At 35.3% G+C, this 17779-nt stretch overlaps 4 protein-coding genes across 5 annotated transcripts; 2 read left to right on the forward strand and 2 right to left on the reverse strand.

Annotated features, from left to right (window-relative positions):
- Positions 1-175: 175 nt before the first annotated feature.
- LOC143355194 (cancer-related nucleoside-triphosphatase homolog) lies at positions 176-2158 on the reverse strand. Its single transcript, XM_076789813.1, has 4 exons — positions 1435-2158; positions 685-856; positions 508-613; positions 176-430 (listed from the first exon to the last, which is right to left on the reverse strand). The coding sequence occupies exons 1-4, from the start codon at positions 1772-1774 to the stop codon at positions 176-178; spliced, it is 873 nt and encodes a 290-aa protein (XP_076645928.1). The 5' UTR covers positions 1775-2158.
- Positions 1626-6111, forward strand: LOC143355187 (uncharacterized). Its single transcript, XM_076789800.1, has 8 exons — positions 1626-1765; positions 2081-2359; positions 2606-2786; positions 2858-3127; positions 3202-3428; positions 3661-3875; positions 3954-4218; positions 4675-6111. The coding sequence occupies exons 2-8, from the start codon at positions 2164-2166 to the stop codon at positions 5703-5705; spliced, it is 2385 nt and encodes a 794-aa protein (XP_076645915.1). The 5' UTR covers positions 1626-1765; positions 2081-2163; the 3' UTR covers positions 5706-6111.
- A 552-nt stretch (positions 6112-6663) lies between these two features.
- LOC143355186 (integrin alpha-8) lies at positions 6664-11489 on the forward strand. 2 transcript variants are annotated; one of them, XM_076789799.1, is made up of 10 exons: positions 6664-7090; positions 7178-7529; positions 7803-8092; positions 8467-8926; positions 9009-9160; positions 9508-9954; positions 10177-10340; positions 10414-10907; positions 11001-11287; positions 11363-11489. In XM_076789799.1, the coding sequence occupies exons 1-10, from the start codon at positions 6686-6688 to the stop codon at positions 11417-11419; spliced, it is 3108 nt and encodes a 1035-aa protein (XP_076645914.1). In that variant the 5' UTR covers positions 6664-6685; the 3' UTR covers positions 11420-11489. The 2 variants fall into 2 exon arrangements, with proteins under 2 accessions (XP_076645914.1, XP_076645913.1); XM_076789798.1 differs by having other exon boundaries at positions 6665-7090; positions 10998-11287.
- Positions 11441-14765, reverse strand: LOC143355191 (uncharacterized). Its single transcript, XM_076789806.1, has 6 exons — positions 14561-14765; positions 13826-14312; positions 13436-13698; positions 13035-13251; positions 12231-12511; positions 11441-12152 (listed from the first exon to the last, which is right to left on the reverse strand). The coding sequence occupies exons 1-6, from the start codon at positions 14582-14584 to the stop codon at positions 12006-12008; spliced, it is 1419 nt and encodes a 472-aa protein (XP_076645921.1). The 5' UTR covers positions 14585-14765; the 3' UTR covers positions 11441-12005.
- Positions 14766-17779: the final 3014 nt, after the last annotated feature.

The following is a 17779-nucleotide window of genomic DNA, read 5'->3' on the forward strand; positions in this document are numbered from 1 at the left end:
CAGTCACTATTTATCGCAATATTTGCGATACCTACTTTTTTTACAAATCTAACGTGATTGGAAGGATTTTTATAATCTAACATTTTGTTTTTTTTTTTTTTGTTAATAATAAACGATGTTTATAATGTATTTGAAATTCAATTGTTTTTTTTATTGGAGCAATGACAATTGTACCTTATGAAAAAAGACGAAGTATTTCTTCTGCTAAGTTATCCCGATTTCGATGATTCACGGTTATGAGTTTAGATCTTTTATCTGCTTGCAGTTTTTGAAATAGTGACAAATATTTCTGTGGCACTTTGTGCGTTTCAGGTATCGTTGCGATTATGAAAGGTTTATTTGTAGTTCTAGAAAATAATTCCAGTACCTCATCGTGAAATTTTTTGCTGAATAATTCCATTTTACCGATTTCATCTATGATCAATATGTCCTATAAAAAAAAGTAAAACTTTAGTAATTTCAATGTAAAATAAATACAGATGTAATGTCTGAAAATAATCTGCTTACCGCATTCGACTTGAAGACTGGTAAGGCCGCGGATTCAAAATCATTAATGAACACATAGTATTTCCCCACTTTGTGTTGAGTTCGTTGCGACTGGTTTATGACATCTCTGTTTGCAATAACAATCGTTTTAAACAAGAGTAAGATTAAACTGTTTTATGACGATAAAGTAATACTAACTCAGCCTTCGCCAAGCTTGATTTTTTCTGAGAATTGTTTACAAGTACAACATCAAACCCAATTCTATTACCACTCTGATTCCGCACTTCCTGTGTATAGAATCCGTCAACTTTACGAGCTTGCTCCGTTATGTTTAAAGCTATCTTTTTGCATATTGTAGTTTTGCCTATACCTAATATAGTTGTTTTAATTAAATATTAGCGAATCCCTTATTTACAGTGATTTAAATATTATGAATAGTCAGAGACAGAGTTGGGCAATGTGTAGATTTCAACCGATCAATGCCCAACTGTGATCAGAGATTTCAAACGATTTTATATATACAGTTTTGTCTGTTGAGGCTTTCGGGTGTAAGCCATGTCCTAAAGGAAGAAATTTCCCAACGTTCCGCAAGCATTGCAGCTGGCTTCATGTGGGGGTCAGAAGACACAGATCAGTGTCAGTATCAGTGTATCCTGCGAAACGTTGGAAAATTTCTTCCTTTAGGAAATGGCTTACACCCGAAAGCCTCAACAGACAAAACTGTATGATGCCAAATCAAATCTCTGATTTTGTATATATTAATTGATAAATAAAAGTTTCGTTATTCCATAAACGAACATTGCTAATAAATTACAAAAATGTAAGTATATCGATGTCTGATTTATCGTAGGTAAGAGTTTGTTCAATATTCCCGGAATAAAACTCCAGGGATCTTTAGGATACTCTGTATTTATTGTATTCGTTGGTTTTCAAAAGTCGCGGACTCACCAGGGGGACCGGTCAGAAGTACACGCGAGACACGCAACGTGGCGCCGGTATCCATGTTGGTTGTTTTTTTAACTTCGACCAGAGATTGTGAATGACAGTTGCTCGTTAAACGTGAAAATAATACTGCTGTAGAACATACGAAAAAGAAGTTTGTGATTTGATGTAATCGTGATTCGGTGATTAAAATGCACGCGAGAGAAACACCGACGTTAGACCGGCTGAGAAATATTTGCGAAACTACCGCGACGTGGAACCGCTGAATAGCGATCAGCTGATCGTGCTCGAGTAAGACAATCCGCTCGAGTGGGTACAAACGGTTGTGTATATGCAGGTATTTCATACTTTGCCTGCGTCGGCAGTGCGTTCGTGCGTGATACGCGCCTCGTGCGACCCCTTGTTTGTGTGAGTTCGTGAGAGATGTATAATCGCGACACGTCTGTCACAGAATAAATATAAGATCGACCACAACGAAACTTATAATAGCCGCAACATCTAATAGTTTCGCGAACTTGATTGCGCCACGAATTTCCGTACGCGTTCCGTTTTTCCGGTTGTTCGATCGAAAAGACGCGAGATAGGCTTTTAAAAATCTCGATTTTGCACAAAGGAGGATCTTAACCGAGCAAGAGAATACGGGCGTTTACAGGATACATGGAAGAAAGGGACGAAAGGTGAAGACGACGGTTTTATCCGTTTTTCACGTACGGGAGCAGTACCTACGAAGAAGAAATGGCTCGTCCTTCCGTTTGTAATCCGCTTTCGTACCTTATTACGCGACAGATCGACAATAAAGTCGATCACTGCAAACGTCTCGTTAATGCCCGATTCGAAACCTCTGAAAATCTATTCAGAAAGGATCTATCATCTCATTATGGATGTGTTAACGCTATCGAATTTTCGAATCAGGGTGATCTTCTTGTCTCCGGTAAGATATTATAAATTGCATTTAATGTGTTTCAGCTTACGCGATGTTACGTTGTCGTCGTCTTTGAAAATCGTAGTTCAACGGAAAACTTTAACGATGTTTTCAATGGTTTTTCTAACGTTTCGATTCTTTGCAAAGGAAATCGGTTTTTTTTTTTCGTGTACATGGTTTTGAATTTATTCGATTAATCACTGAACCAAGTACTAATTGTGTAACACGCGCATACTTTATGCACTAATTTAACAGGTGGCGATGACAGAAGAGTTTTATTATGGAAAGTTGAACAAGCGATACATGGTGTCGGCAAACCTGCTGTCATGAAAGCTCAACATATTAGCAACATCTTTTGTCTTGGTTACGATAGCAGTAAAACCAAAATATTTTCAGCGGGGAACGACGATCAAGTTATCGTTCACGATTTAAGAACGTACGAATGCTTCGAATCCAGAATATATCCATTTAAAGTTGAACAATTAATTAATCGTTTGTATTTTATAGGGGCGATGTGGTAAATTTCTTTCTACACGAAAAGCCTGTGTACGGTTTATCGGTTCATCCACACAATGACAATGTGTTTGCTAGTGCTTGCGATGATGGGAGAGTTCTAATTTACGACATCAGAGGTTCCAGTGCTATGGAAACCGTTTGCCTAGCAAACTACAAAGATGCTTTTCATTCTGTCATGTTCAATCCCATGGAGCCTAAAGTGCTTGCTACTGCCAATAACAAAGAAGGTGTTAGCCTGTGGGATGTGCGAAAGCTTTTGGAGTAAGTAATCAACGTAAATGTACTTATTAATTTTAAAGAACACAAAAAAAAAACAACTGGTTTTGTATTTGCAGACCTGTGCTACGTTATGGAAATGAAAGCTCTGCACAGAGTTGCATGAATGTTAGGTTTAACGCAGCAGGCAATAGACTATTAGCTTTGAGAAGGAGGTTGCCACCTGTACTCTATGCTGTGGATTCTCCTACACACTTATGTCAATTCGATCATCCTGGATATTATAACAGCTGTACAATGAAATCATGCTGTTTCGCTGGCGACAATGATGAATACGTTCTTTCTGGTAAATAGATTTCTTGTAAAGATATATTAACCAGTTTGGTGCATGACCGACACTAGAGGTGTGTAACAACCCGAAAATATCGGGACGGGTTCTCGAAATATAATATTTTCGAGAATCCGTCCCGATTCCGAATAAAATTCTCGATCCGTCCCGACCCGTGATCATTGGGTTCTCGCACGCCTCTATCCAGTATACACATGTATACTTTTAATCGTAATTTTATTCGTTTTAGGTTCCGACGATTTCAATCTGTACATGTGGAAAATTCCTCCTGAAGGAGTGAAATGGGTAGAGTCTGCACATATGGTGTTACGTGGCCATAGATCCATCGTTAATCAAGTACGATACAATCAAGCTAACTGCATTTTTGCGTCCTCTGGAGTTGAGAAAATTATAAAAATTTGGAGCCCGTTTTCTCTTGGGCATGGTTGTTTAGGTGGATTGAAGGTAACAAGTAACATATATATCTTTATTATGATACACGTATTATTCATTCATAACTTATTTTATACATTGATTTTATAGAAAGATGTGTGTCAGAGACAGCGTAGAGTCTATACTCACGACGAATACATCGGATTAGTGTTACGCAGTGGTCAATTTATGTCACACGATTACAGTCATCAGTCGACTAGAGAAGATCCAAGAATGATGGCATTTTTCGACTCATTGGTGCAACGTGAAATTGAGGGTTGGAGTTCCGAATACATGACGACGACACCAGAAACACACAGCGACTCGGAAAGTAATCCTACAAGTGGGCGCACTTATAACGCAACCGATTCCGACGGTATTTCATCCCTCTAAGATCGAATTACAGTAGGTACTCGCTCGTTTCACGAAAACGGGATCCAATCAATCGTATAAGATTTCTCACCTATAACTTGCCCACTATTGACTCAAAGCCGCGATCAATGTGCACATAACAGTATAAGTAGCATAGTTATGGGCACATGATATAAGGTTACAGTCGCGACGCGACTCGTAACACTAACAAGAGACGATCCCGAAATGGCATCACCAGATTCTTGCAAAAATATGTGTCTAATATTTTCGCAACAGCTATATCCTCCCAAAGTTTCATTAATATCTGGTGATATCACTTCGAGATCGTCCCTTGTAAGTTACATTCCCCACCTTGTTGCGAACAAAATGATCGGGAGTGCAATGAGCGAGAACTTACTATATGGCAAACTAATTGGAAAACATCATTTACATTATGTAAAATCATAATATGTCTTTGTAGATTCGACAGCCTCTGATCAACAATTAATGCTGAGCATTTTAGGGACAGTGGTTACCTCTCGAGGATGTTTAGGAGGTGGGACAGCTTCCGAAAGACCTTTAGAGTCTCCGAATCGTATAACTCGACTTATAGCAAATCGCAGAGAAAAATTGATGAGACTTGCTGCCATGGACTGTGGTACACCATTAAATAACACAACTACTATACCTCTTGGTCTGTCTGCTTCAGATTCTGCGAGCGACGGTGAAAATGCGCAAACGAAGTGCAGATCGAAATCAAAAACAAAAGTAAAAGGTATAAAGAGAAAGCATGATAAAATTTCTGGAAGAAGAAGCAGAGCTAGAAGAAAGTGTGCCGTGCTACAAATTAACAGTGACTCTGATAGTGACGAACAACCAGTCGATACGATGCAGCCTAGTACCAGTTCTGGTGTAATTTCTAGAAGATCACGATATGTTGCAAACACAATCGAGAGTGATACGAAACATTCAAGTTATAGCTGTAGCAGTTCAGACGATAATGATAGTTGTAGTAAACGAAAACATTCGAAAATCGATCCCGATACTTCTACAACGGTACACAGAAGGAAACATGGTAAATGTAAAAGTAATTCAAGAAATGACATTAATAAAAACAAAAGCAAACGGCAACAACAACAACAGCAGCAACAACAACAACAACAACAACAAGCCGATTATGACACAGAGGAGGAGAAATCGGATTGGAAGATATATTTGAACGGTGTTAACACGACAAAAATTCAAGAGGATGGCCCTTCAACGCCTGTGAGCAAGTCATGCAAATTTCCTTCAACTCCTGATAGTGGTATCACGTCCGGAGTATCTACGATTGAGAAGGATGGTGAACAAGCACAAAAAGAGCAAAACGACGCGGAGAGTTCTGATCACGAACAGAAATTGAAAAGTTTAGAGTGTTTTAGGAAGAAAGTGGATGTAGCGAGGCGGAGCTATCATAATCGATCCACGCCTTTGTCACAAACCATTTCAACTACAACTGATTCTTCCGATTAAGCTCCTATTACCTTCAGACTTTTAATCCCTTTCCTTTTGTACATAATGAATTTGTGATTCCTTAAAGTATATTTTTATAATACTAAGTTTGATCACACACGAATATGGTCGTTTTTTTTAAATTTTCTTTTACTTTTTATTATCTTTCTGTTATCTTTATAAAGGTTCTTGTCATACAGAAAGATTATTATAAACGTCAATCCTTTTTTTTTTTTGGAATCTCTTACAACACTAAATACTTTTGTAAATTGTTCTGTTAGAATCTCTCTAGGTACAAGACTGTTTCAGAGTAATAATACCGTAAAGCTCTGGTAACAATGTGTCTTCACCGTAAAATAATTTTAATCATGATTGAATGACAAATTAAATTTGTTGAAATTGGTATGCAAACTTATGAATTTTCTAATTACTTGTCTCTGAAATTTACTAACGACCGATATCATAATTATTTAGACCAGCTCGGTTTTTTATTACAAAATTAACATATTTCTATATGACCATTAAACATCATATGTAATCGAAATTACCACACCACCGAGAATTATATATAAAGTAACGTTACATTAGCTATAACAATGCGACTCGGCTAATGTGTATTGTTGACATGGTTTGTAAGTGTGATGAAAAATAATAAAACAATAAATTAATATACTTTTTTTTATATGTTCAGCTTTGAAAACAAATTAAGAATATTGCATTATTTAATCCTGCATTTATATTTCTCTATTAACTTATGACAAATAAAGGAGGGAATTACTTAAATTTATGTATCATTTTATTATTATGGATTTGCGATATAGAACTGCGGTAATATTACAAAACGTTAGTGCCGGATAATACCTACACAACGTATTTGCGGTTTCTAGATACGTCTTTAGAGCTTCCTGAGGATATGAAATCACCTCACGAAGTCAAAGAGTCTAAGGAGCAGCAGTGTACATTATCCTCTCTAGCTATTAGTTTCGTTTATTTTACTGAAAATGGAAAATTTATCTTCACTAGTCATACTCAACATATGGCTATGCACGCTTATAATGGTACGACATACAGTACTTCCGTATAATTTGGATGTTGATAATGCCAAAATTTTCGATATTCCAAAAAATTTATATCATGAACGAGCAAGTTACTTCGGATTCTCTGTCGCGTTTTATAAGAAGGGAAAAGACTCTATTTTACTTGTTGGTGCACCCAGAGCAAATGCGAGTGCAACACAGAACGTAATTGAACCAGGATGCATGTATCAGTGTCCAATTAGAGGCACATGTACAGAGTGGAATATTAGTAAGCAACATAAAAGGTTCCATAAATTCCGAGAATTTCAAAATAATATGTGGATTGGAGCAACGATTGCTGTTGGAAATAAAGCGGATCCTCGAATAATGGTATGTTAATATTTCATTTATTTTCTCATGAACGTTTCTTTTATGTACTACATTTTTAATTGATATTTTTATATATTCTATCCACAGGTTTGCGCTCCAAGATGGAAATTTGATTTATACCATTCTATTATCTATATGACAGGTATTTGTTACTGGAATACAGTTAAGACTATCGCACCGTTCGAAACAGAACTCGAATATCAAATATTGCCATTTACGAACACCTCGCAATTAATGGATAACCGCTATTATATTTATGATTATGGAATGAGTCAGGCTGGATTTTCTTTACATATTCCATCTAATACAGCAGAATGGAAGGCCGTGTTAGGCAGTCCTGGTATGTTTCATTGGACAGGTGCACCTCTAATAACAGGACCAAATAGACAAGTACAAAGGATAAATCTATATGATAATATATCTTACGATAGATATTTGGGTAAATACTATTTCAATATTTTGTCTGTCTATAGTACATCGTTAATTATACACACTAAGAAGTAAAATATTCCTTAGATTAAACAAATTAACCATGAGACCCTTTTTCACAATCATAAAGTTGATGTTGCTTAACACCATTCACAGTTTTATTTAAGATAAAGATACCTTTTGTAGACCCTTTTTGTAGTCTTTCTGATATTCCTAAGGTGAAAAGTTGGTAACTTACCTTGTGTATACTGTATTGTAAAAAGAATTCATTAAATCTTTTTAGGATACGCAGTAACGTCAGGCTGTTATTTTGGGAAATCAGAATTGTGGTTTGCCTCTAGTGCTCCAAAAGCAGCTAATATGTACGGAGATGTCATTGTATTTCAACAGCATTATAAAGCAGCAACTGAGAAGCTAATTATACATGGAGACCAGTATGGTGAATACTTTGGAGCAACTTTAACATCATGCGATATTAATAATGATGGTAAAGACGAGTTAATAATTGGTGCCCCGCTGTGGTCAAAAGATGTAGATGAGGGTCGCATATACATCTATAAAACTTCCCATGAAGTATGTATAGAAAGAAAAACATGTAATCATTGTAAAGAATTCAGTACTATCTTGAAAAGCAATTTGCAGAAATACCAAATTAATTACATTTTCAGTACCATATCTATTTTATATTTCAATAAGTAGTAGATCATCATTATAGGTTCTGAAATATCAAACCAGTTTTTCTACAGTGCATTCAGTTTTTGAAAAATTTAATTTGGAGGAAAAGTTGAATTTTCAATTTTAACATATTTTATTCTTTAACAGTAAGAGTGTACATATATGTTTAGAAGATTATAAATATTTAAACCGATTTAAATCTCTTGTGAGGTATACTAGGCACCAAATACTTCTTGCGTTGTTGTTGTCTTTATATTACATATTAATTGTAGAATATGTTTGAAAAACACACATTTGAAGGGGAGATATCTGGAGGTCGGTTTGGTACTGTTGCTACTTGTCTCGGTGATATCGATTACGATGGTTATGCTGACTTTGCTGTTAGTGCACCATACGTTGAAGACACGGGTGCAATATATATATTTAACGGCAATAGAAATGGATTAATTAAACGTTACAGCCAAAAAATAATTGGCAAACAGTTTGGAAAAAACATTCGAGGATTCGGAATTTCAATTTCTGAGCCTCAAGATATAAACAATGATATGTATCCCGATATTGCTGTAGGGGCTTATTTATCGGAGCAAGCTATTTTAATCAAATCTAAACCAGCCATAATTTTAACAACAATATTAAATCATATTGAAGAAGAAAAATTGTTACAGAACTCTACGTATCTTTTTATTGATGCATGCACGTTCTATGATGGAAAATATTCTCCAACATCTCTAGGTAAATGTACAATAAAGATGTCACAAAGTAGTGATGTATTTGAAAACGTATAAACACTGTTAACAAACTCTATTTTACTCAGGTGTTGTTCACTCTTTAAAATTTGACCAATTGCATGGAAGAGCATTTGGTGATGAACAAACATTGGAGAAACATATTGATGAAACCTACAAATTTATCCAAACAGTACTCTTAAAAGACACTGTATGTAACAGGTTCAAAATTCATTTAAAGGTGAACATATGATAATATATATTATTAATGGACTGCGGATTTTATGCATTTTTTATCAGAAAGAGTAGATGAAACATAATCAGAGGAAAGATAACAAGAATTTAAAAGCATCGATACAGTTTCCTTTCGATATAAGACGAAGACTTTTACTTTCGTCTTATACCGAAAGAGATGTGTATATCATAATCAATGTATGAACATTATTAAAGGAAGAAACAAATTTTTATTTAGTTACAGTACGAAGTAACAGAACATTTTTATTTTGTGTAAAGATCCGCAGTCTAGATGTTAAGAACGAGATTTATGAGTCATAAAACTTGTATTACCTACTTAATTCATTTGTTTAGAAAAATATTCAAAACATAATAGACCCGTTAGAAGTATCTACATCAATTGCTTTAGAAAAAGATTTACAGCCTAAAAATAAAACAGCAACTCCAGATATTTTCTGTAAAACCTGTGCAAGTATAAATAAATTTCTCTCTAAAACTGAAGACTCAATAAAACTGCCATTTGCTGTAGACTGTGGAGAAGACAACATCTGTATATCAGATGTTAGGATAAAATTGTCAACAGATTTAAAGGATAACATATACACGGTTGGGTCCACGTCTACTGTCATGCTTATGATAAATGCCTATAACTATGGTGAACCAGCATATCAACTTAAAGTGTACATATACATCCCACAAGTATTATCTCTAGCAAGTGTCCCACCTGCATGTGCAGAGGGCTCTCACATGCATAATACTTTGGAAGTAATTTGCGACATTGGAAATCCATTGAGAAAGAATGTAAGTTTTGACTGTTACAAACAGACTGCGGACATTTAATTTTTTCTTAATAATTTTAACAAATTGAAGATATTGTATTGATAGACTTCAATTATTTTAGTTTTTCTACAGTTTCACATTACACTTACTCATTTTTGCCATAAATGCATAAAATCCGCAGTCTAGTTATGAATACGAATTTTTAAAATAGTATAAATAAAACCGTATATATATATTTTTTAGGAAACACTAACATTGCAGTTGGATATGAGCGAAATTCGATACAATGTTAAAGAAACAGAGCTAACGGCAAATTTTACTACGCAAAGTGTACAGGTGGATTCAGTAAATAAATCAGACTCTTTAATTATATACTTTGATGCTGATGTTGATATAACAATAGCTGGGTTAGTTAATGTAATTATTAATGTTGTTATGTACAACGTCATTAAATAACGATCATTTTCATAAATGTACTAGGAAAGCACATGATGATCTATATTCGTATTATCATGATGAAGAACACCGATTGACTAGCATGCAATTTGAACACATTTATGAAGTTCAAAAATTTGGTGTAAGTCCACTGGAAAAAGTGATATTAATAGTTAGTATTCCATCATATTGGAGACAATCTACTGGAGATGTACATATTGTTAATCTTAATAAGACTAACGGCAACATGGATGGGCAGCAGTTTTATTGTACACACTCTAATTTTACATATTCGATTCCTTCAATTAGCACGTCAAACATTTATCCTATAAATTCTGACTTTAATGTGCAAGAAAAATTTCAAACAGAGACAAATTTTTCAATAAACTTACCGCCAATGAATAGGACACTATATCTGAATTGTTCGAACACGAATGTCCATTGTACACATCTTGAATGTGCATTAGGTCCATTCGCAAGTTATTCATCTGTCGCTAGACTTTCTCTTACATTGGATCTTTATTTGACAAATTTTGAACGTAAGATTCACTTGTAATTTGCTAATACAAATCTAACTTTTGAAAGCGCATCTCTGATTCGTATACTTTATTATTTTATTATTTTTACAGCAGCTGTGTTACAAATGAAAGATATCATACATTTTTTATCTAATGGAAGTGTATATATTGCACAGCCACAAAACATTACTCAAAGATATGACAACAAACCTGATAATGCTATTGTGGCTACAATGTTCTTAGGTTCACCAGTAACTGAGCAGCTTGCCAGTTGGATAATCATTCTATCAATATCTTTAGGTATTATATTACTTGTGTTCTTAATTTTGGGATTGATTACACTTGGATTTTTCAATAGAAAAAAGCGAGAAGAGCTTAAAACATTAAAATCTGACATGAATGTAAGTATATCATAAATGAAAAATTGAATACATATTCAAATATGTGGCAGCTGCTAAAAGTTATTACTATTGTAGAATGAAAACAACACTATTGTTGTGAATTCAAACTCAGACAGAGAAGAAGTTTCTTAAAAATAAATTCACCACCAAAAATATGTTTATGCAGGTATATATTTTTTATTTTATGTATATCACGTCAACAATAAATAACAAAATGTTCTGCATTCCATTAACATATAAGGCATATATTTCTTTAAGGCTTCTAATACTTTCATAAAAATATAATAAATCTTAGAAAACAACAATCAGCTTATAAATCTTCACTCCAGCCGTTTATAAAGCTTGAAAAATGTATATTAAATATATTTTATTTCATTTGTTCGTAATCTCCGTTATATGGTATTCTATAAAAGCATATTGGGTGAAGAACTATCTTAAATAAATAATTTATATACAAAATATCAGATCGTTTCGTATGAGATTCAGGCAACTTGTACTATTTTTTCTTATATATATTCGTTCAAATATACTATCCACAAAATTAAAATAGCTGTCTTCGTGTACTCTTGACATGGCCGGAATAACTATATGCTTTCGCTATTTATATTGAAAATAACATAGCGTGTTTCACGAAGTCAATAAAAAGGATAGCGTGACACGCTCTTTCTATACATATGTATATGTATATTTTTTGTGACACTTGTTGTCTCAACTTACTTTAATCGTCCAAACCTAGGCCTTTGGAGATTTCATCCGCAGTTAATTTGTGTCCAGAAGCAGGAGGACTGTCAGAACGTGGAGCGGGTTGAGAAGGAGGCGGCGTATAAGGTGGCGCAGGAGCTGAATGACTCTCATCTTGAGATTTCTGTACAAGAACAAGAAACATGTAATTAAATGATGAAATTCATAGAAATTTCAAAATTCGAAAATATTTTATACTTACTCCTTTACCATGCTTGCTGAGACTGTCCAAAGCAGAGCTAAACAAAGAAGAACCAATCGTGGACCCTAGTCCCGACAAAAGATCTGAACCTCCACTCGGTTGTTGACTGGAATAACCGCCAGAAGGTTGATAATTTCCGTAGCCCCCTTGTGGTTGATATCCTGGTTGTTGACTTCCACCACCACCGCCGAGAACTCCGCCAAGAATGGATCCTAGAGCTCCCGACAGCGGATCAGATGGCTGACTTGGTGGTGGAGGTGGGGCTGCATGACCACCACTACCTAATTTAAACATAGAAAGTATACCACTTAAGTATACCACGTAGAAAATTCTTAAAGTTAGACTATCTCTAGTAGTAGCATATATAGAGATTATATCCGCCTCAATGTCTCAAAAAGAAATTCGAAGTAGTTATGCTCATGAAACATTCTACAAGTTTCAAAAAGAACTGCTTCATGGTTTCTTAAAAAAATGTCAAACATTGCCTTAATTTTAGCGCCCTAAACCAGGCTTCTTCTCTAAATATAACAATGTTTTAGTAAACTTGTGTGAAAATGTCTACTATTTATGGGTTTCCATCATCACTGGTAGGACATGAATAGTTCTTAATAGATGATGTCACCCTATGTAATCATTTCAACATTCCACGATAGCTTTACTCACTTTAAATCGCCGTTTATCATATCTAATGAGCCGAGTATTAGTGGGAGGTTGTAATGGATTACCAACTTTTGGAAATACAAAAAACTTGTTTCTGTAGTAAGTGATGATCGTAATTGTTTAAATTGTGAATCGTACACATACCTAATGCTCCAAGGATAGAGTCTAACACACCACCCCCTCCGGATGGTTGAGGATAGCCTTGTTGTGCATTACCGTTGCCTTGTAAAGCGTTGCTCACTAAATTACTTGCTAAAGCTGCGCCAAGAGAGCCAAGATTCAAGCCACCCTCGCTTTCTGTTTTCGACTTTGAAGCGTCCGTTTTGTCATGATCCTGTTCAGTCTCGTCATCTTTCTTTTTCTACAAATTTTAATACATGCAGATAGTTGTATTTCTCAAAGTTTCGGTGCTCACTCTGTCCTGTAGTATGGCATACATTTAACCAGATAAATAAAATACGTATATTCATAATTTAGAATGAATAAACATAAAATGTATACCATAGTCCTGAACAAAGGGAATATCGTTGGCTTTGTTTACATACGTGTAATGCATGAGCAGCAGCAGCTATGCCTCCAGCTGCAACTAATCCACCTAATGCCATACCAACTTTGTTCAAACAACCACCAAATACATCTTCCTCTTCTGCTTTTTGATGATCTGGATGATACACGTATGGTTTTTGAGGATTAAAATCAGTTGGTGGTCCATATCCTCCAGGCATAGGACCATAACCGACGACTGGTGGTGGTCCATATCCACCCTGTGGTGCCTGTGGACCTAGTGTTGGATATAATCCACCTGGGGCTAAAATAATAATAATATTTAGCATATACAATACATACAAAATTCATTGTTAACATGTGAAATGCTACGCTGGCCCCTAGGGACTATATTGACTAGAGAAGTATGGAAATACAAAATTCTTTATTACGTGGAGGTCCGAAGTTTGCTGTGGGCACTTCAGGTATAGGTGCAGCTCTTGGAGAACGAGGAGGATCAACAGGAACAATTTCATAAGCAATAGAGTTCAATTGCACATCACCGTCGATGACCAAATGGGTAACTTTCTGATACGGTAATCGGTGATTAAATTGTGCAAAGTGTCTACCATTTATAGCAATTTTATAACACGCAGGTTCGCATAAAAGCAATATTTCGAATTCTTGACCAGGCTGGATCCACATAGGACCATCGTTCTCTTCTACACCCCAAGCCATCGATTCTATATGATTCCTAGTGATAAAACCTTCTGGAAAACGTGGCGATACATGACAAGCTATATCGTCCCTTGGGTTTAATCCAGGTCCTAGCTGATAATTGACAGCAAAGCAAACTGCATCCAAAGGAACCTTTCCTTGAACTTTTACCATTTTGCCAGGTATCAGACCTCCTTCGACTAGCCCCACATAAGGTACTGCCTGTTAATATATAAAAATTCTTTTACTAAATTGTACAGTCTACAAATTTAAAAAACGTATTTAAAATGAAAGCATTATCTCAAATTTATGGTTCATTCCATAAAATATAGTCAACTCTATTTGTATGTCATTGGAAATACAACGGCATTGCAGGTATCGAATTTATCGCGGATCAATGGTTGTCACTTTTCGCGTTACTCATCAGCAAAATATAGTTTTGTCATTCAAGAAACGAATTTAGTACTCACCGGATTTAAAATTGGCTCGGACATTTTTTCGCTATATTTTATATTACGAATACGAAACAAATGTATACTCTAGTGTGCGACTGAAGACGCGAAAATATGCACTAATGCGCACACGAAGAACCGTGTATTCCCTTCCAATTCTCTTGAAACATTTCTATTTAGAGTGCTGACGTTTCCAGCTTGAACTGTGCAATGCGGCATACACTATAGTGACGTATTGCTTGCTGCGCGGTGGTTTTCTTCGCGCATGTACATATTTCAATCCCATAGTTCTACAACTACAACGATGCTCCCTCATCGCTGTAAAAAACGCGCGAATTTATCAAATTGACTCGATTTCAAAGTGGACCGACACGTGAAAACGAACCATTTACGAAGCAGGAATGATCTGACGTAATTAACATGGATGGAGTACAATACATTACACTACAAAGTTGCGCGGTTCAAAATAATGTTATGCGGTGTATTCGACTATATCCAGTGACATTTTTGAAAGTGCTATTCTAGATTTTGTGAATTAAAACATGGGGAAAATTCAAAATGATGGATTTGTATTAGTAAATTCGTTCTTAAGTTTTGAAAATTTAAAAATCAGTCAAAAGCAGCGCATGAGTGACATAGTTACATATCGCCTTTCGCATGATGTCACGGCCATGCTGACTTGACTTGCGCCAGTATTGGCGCATTATTATGATTCAGAGAAATTTTGATGCAGCAGTATTGGGCAAGTACAATTAATGGTTCCTTCTGAGTTGAATTGGTTTTTGCAATTAATTGTGGGTATATTTACAAGTAATTTTTACATGTTGAAATCTAACATGTTGGAAATTTTTGCAGTTATGGAGCGATGAAGATAACCCAACGGAGGACCTATAGTCGGTGTATATAATTTCAGGAGTATCAATTATTTGAAAGCAAAATGCTCCGAGGTGGGTTACGCACAAAACAAATTTTTGAAAAAAATAGTCGTTAGTAGTTTATAAATGGTCTTGCAATGATTCAATATTGATGTTCAAGTATTATAGAAACTTCGGCAATAATTCTTTTTCTTTTTAAACTGGCCTGTAAACAATGAAATTATGTGTTATTTAGTTCTAATTTTCTAATGGGGTAAAAAATTGTACAATTAATTATATATACTTTCAATATTGGACCATAAATTTTAACTATTTAAATAAATACATAATTATAGTACAAATGGTTATACTACGAAATTTTGTTAATAAACTGACATAAATTATATAAATTTATTTACAAATTTTAAAGCTGTGTTCTCCATGCATGGGGCCCACTATTTATTCCCTTAATTCGCCATTGCTAATAAAGAATAGCGGTGATAATAAAACGTAGAGAACTCAGATTCTCATGTCTGATCTGATGCAGATGGCAGTGAATGGCATCGAGTTTAGTTGACAAAGGTGGTAAGGTAGGGGAACTCCATTTTACTCGTGAGTGAACCTTGTGAGGCCCTTGTTATGGGACTGATGGGGCCCCCATATGCGTCTGCTCTATTTCGAAAACCTCCTTTCGAACACTTTGCAAGAAAGAAATATTTTATCTACGAAACTTCGTCAGAAATGTGATTTCAATCATTTACAACTTATTCTTTTTGTTTAACGTTATTAAAACCTTGTTGAACACAACTTGTTTCAACTATTGTGGATCACTAGAATTCCTTATGTATTTTCGTTTTTAATTTTAATTTTAATTATTATATGATAATATATTTGAGTTTTCATTGGATATTTGTAAATTTTGATATAATGAATTTTAATTTAATATTTATCAAGTTTGACATATTAATTTTTTATCTATATATCATATTATTCATATATCGTAAATTCTGTTTGAAATACAGGTTAATAGATACAACATTGGTGATTTCTGATACCTTTAGCTGGAAATCCGAATGGCCTTGAAACATCAGTCCTCGAACGTTGCAAGTTGCGAATTACGGAAGAACATTACACGTGCTAAAGTGGTTCCATTAAAATTATCGTTTGACTGTTGCGTAATTAATTGGTGAAACAGTTACAGCGAAGTGAGCGCAAATGACGGCCCACGCTCGTTTTTGCCTGTACATTGTTTAACACTACGGGAAACTAAACAAACCGTTCATTGAGATACACCAGTCCGGCGCGGAAGAAAGTTTTCTTGGCGAGGGAAATATAAACAGTCAAACGGGAGCCAGTTAATAGTCAGCAGATGTCTTGTATCAATTCGGATCGATAAAACTGATGTAGGAACAGACACATTCTGCTCGCGGCATGTGTTTGAAAATTAGAGACCGGTCTATCCGTTACCTGTGGGAACAAATAATCTTTACACATGCGAAAACAAATGTTGATTGCGCTAAAGCGATGCAAACATTTGCGAAAGTTCAAGATATACAGAAATAACTTTCAAGAACTACGGTGCGCTAAAAGTACTTTACATTACAAAAACAACGAGATTATTTAGTATTTCTCGTTTTAACAATTTTAATAAGTCGAAAATGATTTAATCATATTCTTAAATTCGTCGTTTTCTGCTTCGTTTCGTGATGGTTTACAATAAGCATTAGCCTATGAAATTACTAGATACAATGTTCGTACAAGCTGTAGATTTTGCTCGATTATTATTACAGGCTCCACACACGTAGGGTGTGTCACTATAAAGAGTATCTGAAGCGTGCAAAGGCTAGGCACTGACGCGCCCACAACCATACACATGAGCACGTCTGAAATTGTATTTATCATTTAATTGGTTTAATAGATTGTGATAATAAATATAAAAATTTATTTCACAAAAAGATAAACGAATACTCCTTGATTCAAGGCGAATTTAATACCCCACAATTACTGTGGGGGTGCCAATTACTGTGCCTATATTAATTATACTTATTTTTACAGCATAATGGATATTAAAAGAGGGATATATTTGAATATATACATTAACTGATTTTAATTCAAGTCGAGCAATCCGTCCATGTTGCTTTGCGATATTTATTGCAGATTGGAAGGAGTTGTTAGAACGATTTTGTTCGCGAAGACAGCGATAGGTACAGGACTGAGAACGACGCAAGGACTCGAGGCGACGAGATCAATAAGCAACGTAAGCGGACCCTTCTTCGCAAGGTTTTCAATGCTTTCTTAAAAGCGGCTTTCCACGTGTCGGCTTTGTACGGGTGTACGTGTACGCTCGTTCCATCCATCCCCACGAATCCAGGTGTCTGCTAAG

Source organism: Halictus rubicundus, chromosome 6 (assembly GCF_050948215.1).
Source record: "Halictus rubicundus isolate RS-2024b chromosome 6, iyHalRubi1_principal, whole genome shotgun sequence".
Classification (NCBI taxonomy): Eukaryota; Metazoa; Arthropoda; class Insecta; order Hymenoptera; family Halictidae; genus Halictus; species Halictus rubicundus.

Excerpts from the sequence above, each read along its gene's own strand:
- LOC143355194 (XM_076789813.1), bottom strand. The coding sequence starts at position 1,774 with ATGAAATACCTGCATATACACAACCGTTTGTACCCACTCGAGCGGATT. Across the intron at positions 857-1,434 it reads ACTTCTGACCGGTCCCCCTG|GTATAGGCAAAACTACAATA; the intron begins GTGAGTCCGCGA and ends CAACTATATTAG. Across the intron at positions 431-507 it reads CAGTCTTCAAGTCGAATGCG|GACATATTGATCATAGATGA; the intron begins GTAAGCAGATTA and ends TTTTTTTTATAG.
- LOC143355187 (XM_076789800.1), top strand. The coding sequence starts at position 2,164 with ATGGCTCGTCCTTCCGTTTGTAATCCGCTTTCGTACCTTATTACGCGA. Across the intron at positions 3,128-3,201 it reads GATGTGCGAAAGCTTTTGGA|ACCTGTGCTACGTTATGGAA; the intron begins GTAAGTAATCAA and ends TTGTATTTGCAG. Across the intron at positions 4,219-4,674 it reads TAACGCAACCGATTCCGACG|ATTCGACAGCCTCTGATCAA; the intron begins GTATTTCATCCC and ends ATGTCTTTGTAG.
- LOC143355186 (XM_076789798.1), top strand. The coding sequence starts at position 6,686 with ATGGAAAATTTATCTTCACTAGTCATACTCAACATATGGCTATGCACG. Across the intron at positions 7,530-7,802 it reads ATCTTACGATAGATATTTGG|GATACGCAGTAACGTCAGGC; the intron begins GTAAATACTATT and ends AAATCTTTTTAG. Across the intron at positions 8,093-8,466 it reads TCTATAAAACTTCCCATGAA|AATATGTTTGAAAAACACAC; the intron begins GTATGTATAGAA and ends TATTAATTGTAG.
- LOC143355191 (XM_076789806.1), bottom strand. The coding sequence starts at position 14,584 with ATGTCCGAGCCAATTTTAAATCCG. Across the intron at positions 12,512-13,034 it reads CTCTATCCTTGGAGCATTAG|GTAGTGGTGGTCATGCAGCC; the intron begins GTATGTGTACGA and ends TGTTTAAATTAG. Across the intron at positions 12,153-12,230 it reads TCAGCAAGCATGGTAAAGGA|AAATCTCAAGATGAGAGTCA; the intron begins GTAAGTATAAAA and ends GTTCTTGTACAG.